The sequence below is a fragment of the Salmo trutta genome, chromosome 36 (genome assembly GCF_901001165.1).
Source record: "Salmo trutta chromosome 36, fSalTru1.1, whole genome shotgun sequence".
In the NCBI taxonomy this organism is placed as follows: domain Eukaryota; kingdom Metazoa; phylum Chordata; class Actinopteri; order Salmoniformes; family Salmonidae; genus Salmo; species Salmo trutta.
The window spans coordinates 21,505,889-21,516,515 of NC_042992.1; the positions used below are offsets into that span (position 1 = coordinate 21,505,889).

At 46.3% G+C, this 10,627-nt stretch overlaps 1 protein-coding gene across 2 annotated transcripts in view; it reads right to left on the minus strand.

Moving 5' to 3' along the window:
* Window positions 1–10,079, minus strand: part of LOC115175633 (adenylate cyclase type 2) — an 85,099-nt gene extending 75,020 nt beyond the window's left edge. The window contains exon 1 of one of the 2 annotated variants that reach the window (XM_029735035.1): window positions 9,355–10,079. In XM_029735035.1, coding sequence (XP_029590895.1) covers window positions 9,355–9,627 — 273 coding nt within the window. In that variant the 5' untranslated portion in view covers window positions 9,628–10,079. The remainder of the gene's footprint in view (window positions 1–9,354) is intronic. The other variant, XM_029735036.1, reaches the window with a different exon arrangement.
* Window positions 10,080–10,627: the final 548 nt, after the last annotated feature.

The window sequence follows — 10,627 nt, forward strand, 5'->3', positions numbered from 1 at the left end:
GGGCCTAGCACGAACCATGAAAAACAGCCCCAGACAATTATTCCTCCCCCACCAAACTTTACAGTTGGCACTATGCATTGGGGCAGGTATCATTTTCCTGGCATCCGCCGAACCCAGATTCATCCGTCAGACTGCCAGATGGTGAAGCATGATTCATCACACCAGAGAACGCGTTTCCACTGCTCCGGAGTCCAATGGCAGCAAGCTTTACACCACTCCAACCAACCCTTGGCATTGCGCATGGTGATCTTAGGGTTGTGTGCGGCTGCTTGGCCATGGAAACCCATTTCACCCCCCCCCCCCATGAACAGTTCTTGTGCTGACGTTGCTTCCAGAGGCAGTTTGGAAGTGAGGACAGAAGCTTTTACGCGTCACGCGCTTCAGCACTCGGCGGCCCCGTTCTGTGAGCTTGTGTTGCTTACCACTTTGCGGCTGAACTGTTGTTGCTCCTAGACATTTCCACTTCAAAACAACAGCACCTACAGTTGACTGGGGCAGCTCTAGCAGGGCAGAAATATGACAAACTAACTTGTCGTAAAGGTGGCATCCTATGACGGTGCCACTTTGAAAGTCACTGAGCTCTTCAGTAAGGCCAGTCTACTGTCAATGTTTGTCTATGGAGATTGCATGGCTGTGTGCTCAATTTTATACACCTATCAGCAACGGGTGTGGCTGAAATAGCTGAATCCACTAATTTGAAGAGGTGTCCACATACTTTTGTATATATAATGTATTTTCCCAGAGCTTGGTTATTTATTCCCAATATGTCACATTATTAATTGTGATTTTTTTTTTTATTGATCTCAACTAGCTTACTGTATGTTATCGCCTGGTTACACACACACACACACACACACACACACACACACACACACACACACACACACACACACACACACACACACACACTCTCACACACACACACACACACACACACACACACACACACACACACACACACACCCGCACACTGTTTTAAATCAATGCAATCTCAGTACTACATGAAAGAACAATCCTCAGGGATATTTGCTCTGAAAATACAAGATAAGCTTTGGTAGGAAATTAGAGACTTCCTGAGATACAGCAGAGGCACAAACGTACACACACACGTGTGAACATGTGAGCATGCAGACACACACACACACAGGGAGGGAGGGTCTGGTTATAGAAAAATCCCAGATCAGTTGAATAAGATAAAAGAGCATGTTTTTGTGCCTGACATTTCAGCAGTACTAATGGTGTTTTGGTGTGCTGACCACACATACACCAGAATCCACTCCAAAACACACACAAACACTCACACACACGCACTTGAAGAGTGATTTAAACACGACTCTTACTGGAGTGCTCTCTCTCTGTTATTTGTGTGTTAGTATGTAGGCTATGTGACAGAGACAGAGAGGAACAGAGAGAGAGAGAGAGAAAGAAGAGAAGCAGAGAGAGATTAAAAGAGAGAGACGAGGGAGAGCGAGAGCAGAGAGAGGGACTCAGGGACGGTTCCAGAATAAGCAACATAAGCGGTCCCTTAGGGGCCGTGGCTCCCCCAAAAAACGGATTCAGTCAGGGTCTCAACTTACTATATAGAGTAAGAATATTAGAATACACCAGGTGCAATTTCGAAATTTGGTTGTGCTTCAGCAGTTTTTTTCTTGTTATGTCAGTCACTGAGCGTCACTCAGTTAGCAATGTCAGCTAACAATTGATTTATTGGTATTTAGTCTAGCCAGCTATCCAAACTTGTAGTAATCATGGCCGAATACTGACAGGGCACACGGGGTATGTGCCCAGGGTCTCTGACCTCCAGGGAGCCCCAGTTAACATGGCATTAGTCATTACAAAATGTGTAGAATTGCAGGAAATTAGCTTTAAAATTCCAAAAATGTTATGGAGAAAAAAATTATAATTGCAGGAAATTAGCTTTAAAACGGCTAAAATGTCTCTCCACCCCTGGCAAAATGGTTTTGTTATAAGATGATAACATTTTCTCTCCACCACATGGCAGAATGTGTAGAATGGCAGAAAACTTGCTTTAAAACTGTAAAATGTTCTCTACGCCCCATGGCAAAATGTGTAGAATTGCAGGAAATGAACTTGAAAACTTACATTTTTCCCTCCACTGTCAAGAGGGTGGCCACTAAAATGTTTTTCCTCAAGGTTGGGGGCCCCCAAATCTCGCTTAGGGCCCCCAAAAGGCTAGGGCCGGCCCTGAAGAGACTGACTGTATTTGATCTACGATTCTTCTTAGCTGATGGGTGATGTGCCTAGAACATTCATACTAGAACAATATATGAACCATAGAAATATTCAATTTCTATGACAGGAACATTATACAGTAATGACAACAATACAAAGGTTGTTATCAATAAATGACACAATAAGGTGCAGAATGTTTGACTTGCCTGCTGGGGGAAGGGAGACCCCCAGCTCCGCTTAAACTATTGACAACTGATTGTGGTTTTCAAGGGAAAGCTTAAGAAATGCTACAATTATTTAGTTGTTGTCACGTCCGTCGGAGGAAGGAGACCAAAGCGCAGCGTGGGTATCGTTCCACATCTTTTATTTAAATGTCAAACTATGCAAGACAAACAATAAACTATAAACAAAACACAAACCGTGATGACAGAGGTGCAACATGCACTAATTCAAAATAATCTCCCACAAACACAGGTGGAAAAAACAACTACATAAATATGATCCCCAATTAGAGACAACGATGACCAGCTGCCTCTAATTGGGGATCATACAAAAACCCCAATATAGAAAAACAGAAACTAGAACCAAACAACATAGAACTAAATAAACTAGATAACCCCCCCCCCCAGTCACACCCTGATCTACGCTACCATAGAAAATAAGAGCTCTCTATGGTCAGGACGTGACAGTTGTAATACACCTCTTGAAAAGCACAGCCAGAACTACAAATTTCAGATTATTCCATGCAAAGCAATTGAGCACATTTAGCTATATAATCTGAGTTACAGCATGTAACTGTATGCTTTTCATGATCAGTTTTCATGTAATTTCAGAGGGTTGCAGCCTATCTTTTTGTTATGTTCCATGTTTTGAGCACGATTGATTTATGTAGTGCTCTCGTTTTGAAACGAACATAAAAGTGCGCCTGTTATCATTACTCTGCTCTCCTGCACCTGACTTCACCTCTAGTACACCCCTTGACAGATTTACACACCTCCAATGGAGTCAGCAGGAGCAGGTACCCCGGTTAAAGGAGACGAGGAGCGCGTCCAGGAACATTCGGCCATGTTATATCATTTTGGTGCCCTGATGGATCGCGTTGTCCAGACCATGGACCACTGGGAGAGACAGGAAGCCTCGACCAGCACAACCGGGGTTGTCTCCACCCGTCCCATCCGGAGAGAATTCCAGTGGGATGCATCTCTCCCTTCCCAGGGAGTATGATGGAACGGCAGCACAGTGCCAGGGATTCTTGTTACAACTGGACCTCTACCTGGCCACTGTGCACCCAACTACCTCGGGAAGGGAGAGAGTGGCCGCCCTCATCTCCTGCCTCACAGGTAGAGCGCTGGAGTGGGCAAATGCCGTGTGGAAAGAAGGAGACACGGCGTCAGACCACTTCAAGGAGTTCACCCGTCGCTTCCGGACTGTTTTCAACCATCCACCCGAGGGCAGAGCGGCGGGGGAAAGGCTCTTCCATTTGAGGCAGGGGACGAGGAGCGCCCAGGACTTCGCCCTGGAATTCCGGACCTTGGCCGCCGGAGCAGGCTGGAACGACAGGGCCCTCATCGACCACTATTGATGCAGCCTACGAGAGGACGTCCGACGTGAGCTGGCCTGCAGGGATGCCACCATTTCCTTTGACCAACTGGTGGATTTGTCCATCCAGTTGGATAACCTGCTGGTCACCCGCGGACGCCCAGAGGGGGCTCTGTCGGTTCCATCTTCCAGCACCCCCGCTCCGGTGCCCATGGAGTTAGGAGGGGCTGCTCATAGGGAGACTGGAGGAGGAGCCATCACGTGCGCCATCTGTGGCCGCAGAGGACACACTGCCGGTCGGTGCCGTGTTGGTTCCTCTGGGAGTCGAGGCAACAGGCGTCACCCCAGGTGAGTTTGCACCACACTCATCCAGAGTCCTCTGTTGATCAACTGTTTGTGCCTGTTTGTTTCCCTGAGTTTTCCCCACATTCCCAGCATAAGGCGCTCGTCGATTCAGGCGCAGCTGGGAATTTTATCGACAGAGCATTAGCCATTAGGTTAGGGATCCCCATTTTTCCTATAGTTAGACCCTTTCCGGTACACACTCTAGATAGTCGACCTTTAGGGTTCGGGCTAATCAGGGAGGCCACCATCTCCTTGGCCATGGTTATGCAGGGGAGTCATGAGGAGAGAATCAGTCTCTTCCTCATTGACTCTCCTGCATTTCCTGTGGTACTAGGTCTTCCCTGGTTGGCTCTGCATAACCTCACTATTTCCTGGCAACAGAGGGCTCTCACGGGGTGGTCGCAAGAGTGCTCAGGGAGGTATGTAGGGGTTTCCGTTGGTGCTACCACAGCGGAAAGTCCAGACCAGGTCTCCAACGTGCACATCCCCCCAGAGTATGCCGATTTTGCTCTCGCCTTTTGTATAAAAAAAAGGCGACTCAATTACCACCTCATTGACGGGGGGATTGTGCGATAAATCTCCCGTCGCAAGTGGAGACGGTGGCTATGGATACATATGTCTCTGAATCCCTGCGTCAGGGGTACATTAGGCCCTCTACTTCACCCGCCTCCTCGAGTTTATTTTTTGTGAAGAAGAAGGATGGAGGTTTACACACGTGCATTGACTATAGAGGTCTCAATCAAATCACAGTGAGGTACAGTTACCCGCTACCTCTTATCGCCACGGCGATTGAGTCAATGCATGGGGCGTGCTTCTTCACGAAACTGGATCTCAGGAGTGCGTATAACCTGGTGCGTATCCGGGAGGGAGACGAGTGGAAGACAGCGTTCAGTACCACCACAGGGCATTATGAGTACCTCGTCATGCTGTACGGGTTGATGAATGCTCCATCAGTTTTCCAATCCTTTGTAAACAAGATTTTCAGGGACCTGCACGGGCAGGGTGTAGTGGTGTATGTGGATGACAATCTGATATGCTCTGCTACATGCGTCGAGCATGTGTCCTTGGTGCGCAAGGTACTTGGACGACTGTTGGAGCATGACCTGTATGTCAAGGCTGAGAAATGCCTGTTCTTTCAGCAGGCCGTCTCCTTCCTAGGGTATCGCATTTTCCACATCAGGGGTGGCGATGGAGAGTGACCGCATTACAGCTGTGCGTAATTGGCCGACTCCCACCACGGTAAAGGAGGTGCAGCGATTTTTAGGGTTTGCAAATTACTACCGGAGATTTATCCAGGGTTTTGGCCAGGTTGCTGCACCCATTACCTCACTGCTGAAGGGGGGTCCTGTAAGGTTGCAGTGGTCAGCTGAGGTGGACAGGGCTTTTGGGCAGCTAAGAGCTCTGTTTACTTCGGCTTCCGTGCTGGCCCATCCGGATCCCTCTTTGGCATTCATAGTGGAGGTGGATGCGTCCGAGGCTGGGATAGGAGCCGTGTTCTCACAGCGTTCGACGATCGACGTCACCGGCTTTCTAGCCATCGCCGCTCCATTTTTCATATGTCCATTGGTCTTGTCTTGTTTCATACACACCTGGTTTTCATTTCCCCAAACAATCTACTTGTATTTAACCCTCTGTTTCCCATAATGTATTTGTGTGTAATTGTTTAATGTTATTGTGGTGTTTTGTTACGCGCCTTACTTTTGTTATGTTCCGTGTTTTGAGCGTGTTTGATTTATGTAGTGCTCTCGTTTTGGAACGAAAATAAAAGTGTGCCTGTTATCATTACTCTGCTCTCCTGCACCTGACTTCGCATCTAGTACACCCTTTGACATAATGTTGTTGGAGCGTTCCTGAAATGGATCAGGGAGAGAGAGAGAAGACAGAAGAAATGGCATAAAGATACACCTAGAAACTAGCAGCTAGCTTTGATGATATAATAGCATTCTGGCAGCCTGATAATATGAGTTTGGCTGGAGTTCTTCTTTTAGAGAGTGTAGAGCAGAGTTCAATTCAGTACAATATATTCCGTTCTGTGTTTCTCATTTAGTAAGCGCAATGGCGCAAGCAATGCCAAGGTTTTGGGTTTCAGTTCCACTGGAATCATACACAAAGATGTATGAATTTATTATACTGTAAGCCACTTTAGATACAATCCTCTGCTAGGTTTATATGATTATTAGGCCTATATTACAACTTTATTCCCACTGGTGTGTTCAAGACCACCTAAAGCGAGACCGATTCAAGTAGCAAATCGAGTCCAAGTCAAGACCAAGAGGGGAGACGGGGGGGGGTGACCGAGACCGGAAGGGGACAAGAGGTCCAAGACCAAGTCAAGACTGAGACCAGGAAATGTGAGTCCAACTCAAGACAATGATTGTAATTTTGTCAAATCGCCACCATAATAACAGATCAAAATGTCCAGTACTTCTGTGTTCATATTTCAGAAGAACCAATGACATTCAGAATGGTGAACAAAATACATGCTGAGGGCAAATAGAGCCACTCTACAAATTTTTACTAACCCAAACACAGTGGGGAACAATGAGGGCCTTCTATGCCTTCAGATTATTATTATAAAATAATAATTATAATTATATTATTAATTGGTAATAATGTACAAAATACTGAAGATAAAAAAATATCCAATCAGGATTTTTCTTTGGTCGTCTCTGGGGATATAAATCTAGCTACTGTAGCTAAATCAGCCATTGGCTAGGCCAGCAGAAGCTAGATCGAAGGCATCTGCCATTCAACCATAATTCATCTGAATTAGGGCAAAACTTCTGCCTTCTCAAAGGCCAACAGGACACTGCGCAATAGCGAGCAGTAGTTTTCCCAAGGTCTAGCTAGCTATCTATTGTTGTAGGCTAGTTTGCAGCGGCTGCAGCAGGTGTTATCGAAGAGGATGTTCCTGCAAATTTTTTAGCTTCTGCCCTTTCAAGAATAACTTTCAATAACAAGTTAAAACCTTTTACTGCAGTGGGCTAAATCAGGGTCACAGAGTGATTCTTGGTAGTCTTAAATAAATCTACTTTGAAACAAAAGTATACACCTCACACACATGGTTACGAGCTTAAAAAAATAAGACATCTGTACCATGTCAGATATAGAGTTGAAATGTATTACATTTTTTTTGTTTGCATCACAATATTACACTTTATATACATCACAGAAGACTGAAATAAAATAAAACTGTTTGACATAGAAACCCCAGATTTGTGTCTTTTTTTTAAATAATCGTTATTAATTATGAAATTATGAAAAATATGATTAACATTCCACCCATGAGGCCAAAGAGGGTGCTTTTGTTCATTGACCGCAGGAAAGGGTTGTTTCATTATTGTCATCTGGTGAGTGGAACTGTGTTTTTTGTAATAATAATGTATAATTTTTTTGTTTTTGCCCAATCTGATTGGGTGGCCCTGGCAGGGTCTGGCTCCCCAGTGGGTGGGCCTGTGTCCACCCAGGCCCACTCATGCCTATGCCCCTGATGCAAGCAGCACAAATATAGCCTACTAACCAAGACTTCGGACCAAACTTTTTCAATAACTGGTTTGCATACCCATTGTTGCCTTGGTTAGTATTTACTGGTAGGTATCATAAATTGAAACGTCTTTCCTACCTACCGGCTACAGATTATTTTGTGAGCTGCTCCATCAAAAAACTAGTTGAGAGCTGCATGCTCTTGATGCCTGCAGATGGTATTCCGGTTCAACTAGGCTATGTATGTGGCCCACAATATTTTTCCCGAGCTTTGCGATTGTGTAGGCTACTTTGTGCATGATTTCACTAGTGTACTACATAAATCATATACCTCCACTACACTACTTTGATACGCATCAGTGGAGATTAAGAAGTGAGTATATGTAATGCCCGCTGAAAACAAAGTGGGTATACGGCGTACACCTGCATATAGCCTCCACTACACCACTGGCCCTTTGTGTTTTACAAAAAGTGCACTTTCCTAGTGCGCAGGTATTACCATTGCTGTCCTTTCATGAACCTGTCACACACTAAAGGCCTAGGTCCAATAGGTTGGTCACTGCGCAAACATGTCTATAATATATATAATGACTGTTCAGGTATTAATGTTTCAAGAAAATAGTGTATATATTTGGCCTGGCGACGCGGTTTTATGCGCTTATTTAATGGAAGCTGATAATTCTGTTTTTTTTCATCCCCTGGACTGTCCGAAGACAGTACAAATGTATCCAACACTGAGACAAGACCCAGACACTCAAAATGTGGTCTCTAGGCTGTTTATTCTCCTCAGGGGCAGTAAAGAAGAATTGTTGGAGGACAGAACATACATGCTCCACATTGACCTAGTATACATGCTATATACTGTATCGGTCCTTGATAAATCTACCATGGGAGTCAACCCTGTTGACAACCCTCTAGTACCAGAGAGACCTAGGGTTGAATCCCGCATTGAATCCCACTATATGCTATTGCTCACATCCATCCAGGTATATCATGAGTTATACATTGGTATTCTGTTATTACACTGGAAAAAGCTTTGGGCTGGTCGGGCTCGGTTGCTGATGCTGCAATACTGTAACTTTTCTGCTGCGGAGGCGAGGTGTGTGTGTGTGTTTACACTGTGGGAGGCGAGAGGTGTTATAATATTCTGCGGAGGAAAAACACATCAATGGACTGAACGAAAATCACAGTCTGACCAGGTCTCTATCTCTCCGCTCTCTCTTTTCAACACTCTCTTTATTTATCTACACTCACTCTCCCTTTTCATCTATCTCTGTGGCATACATTTATTTAACTAGGCAAGTCAGTTAAAAACAAATTCTTATTTACAACGACGGCCTACTGGGGAACAGTAGGCCGTTCAGGGGCAGAACGACAGATTTTTACCTTGTCAGCTCGGGGATTCAATCCAGCAACCTTTCGGTTACTGGCCTAACACTCTAACCACTAGGCTACCTGCCGCCCCAAACAATAGTGAAAAAACACTTCAGTTAAAGGCAGCGCTCTTCAAGTGTGTGCGTGCGTGCGTGTGTGTGTGTCATCAAATCAACAACACTCACACAGCAGAAACAGCACTTGAAAGAAGCCCTCTTGTCACATTCTGCACCACTCCAATCAGTCAATAGAGCTCTGTATTGTATAACACCACACACACACACACACACACACACACACACACACACACACACACACACACACACACACACACACACACACACACACACACACACACACACACACACACACACACACACACACACACACACAGCCCTCCACACGCACACACATACTCACCAGTCCGGAGGCAAAGAACACAGCCAGTAGAGCGAGGCATGCTCCCATCACTATGAGCAGCAGGAACACAATGAGAGGGTGTTGTTGGCTCATACGGTAGTAGGACTCATACAGCCAGTCCTGGGTCTTCTGTCCCCCCACACACACCTGTCCCTGTGTCGGGGTTTCCCCAAAACCTACAAACACATCCCCCAGGGCATCTCCCCCGTCTCCCCCCTCTCCCCCTCGTTCCAGAAGGTAGCGCCCCCGAGTCCGTAAGGCCTCCTGCCACATGGTAGCAACTTTGGGGGGTGTGCCAAGTCCCGGTCCAAACCCACTACCCCAGTTGTCCCAAATGGACAACAAACAGTAGCCTCTCCTCTTCCTCTTCTTCTTCCTCTTTGGGGAGTTTTTTCAGATAAACAAACAAATCCTGGCTCTTCTCCTCCTCCTCTTCCTCCTCCACTTTCTCCTCTCGCTAGTCCACCTCTGTGAGTTTGGTCAGACTCACAGTCACAATCAAATCCTGAATCCCTCTGCGTACTGATCCTTTTCCTGTCTTCCTTCTCCTCCTCCTCTTCCTCAATGAGTCTGGTCAGACAGAAAAAAGAAACAGGTCCTTCTTTCTTCCTCCTGTCCCTGGTTTATTACAGTCAGACACAGAGAGATGAGGTTGTCTCCACGTGTAGCACACTGCTGCTGCTGCTGCTGCTCCTAGGCAACACGTTCCCTCGTCAGAAAGGAGAGAGAGACAGATCGAGTGGGTGTTAGTGTGAGGCAAAACAAACTGTGTGTGTGTGTCTGTCTCTGTGTGTGTGTGTGAGAGAGAGAGAGCGAAAGAGAGAGAGTGTGTGTGTGTGTGTGAGAGAGAGAGTGAGAGAGAGAGAGAGAGAGAGGCAGAGAGCGTGTATGCGTGTGTGCCTGTGTGTGACGGCGGAAGAGTGTAAGGGAGAGGAAGAGAGGGAAGGAAAGTGTCAAAGTGGCTCGAGGCGAGAGAGAGAGAGAGAGAGAGAGAGAGAGAGAGAGAGAGAGAGAGGGAGAGGGAGCAAATGGAGAGAGAGGGAGTCAGAAAAAGGGAGGCAAGAGAGAACAAGAGGTGAAAGAGACTGAGAGTGAGACTGACAGGGAGACCGTAGCACCAGAGTCAAACAGGGAGGCAGAGAGAGAGAGAGAGAAAGATATAGGGGAGGTATAGAGAGGGGGAGACAAAAGAAAGAGAAAGGGGAAGGGAGGCGGTAACAGCTGCGCTAATGTGAGAGGAGTGAGGGAGCGAGGGAGTGAGGGAGATTGGAAA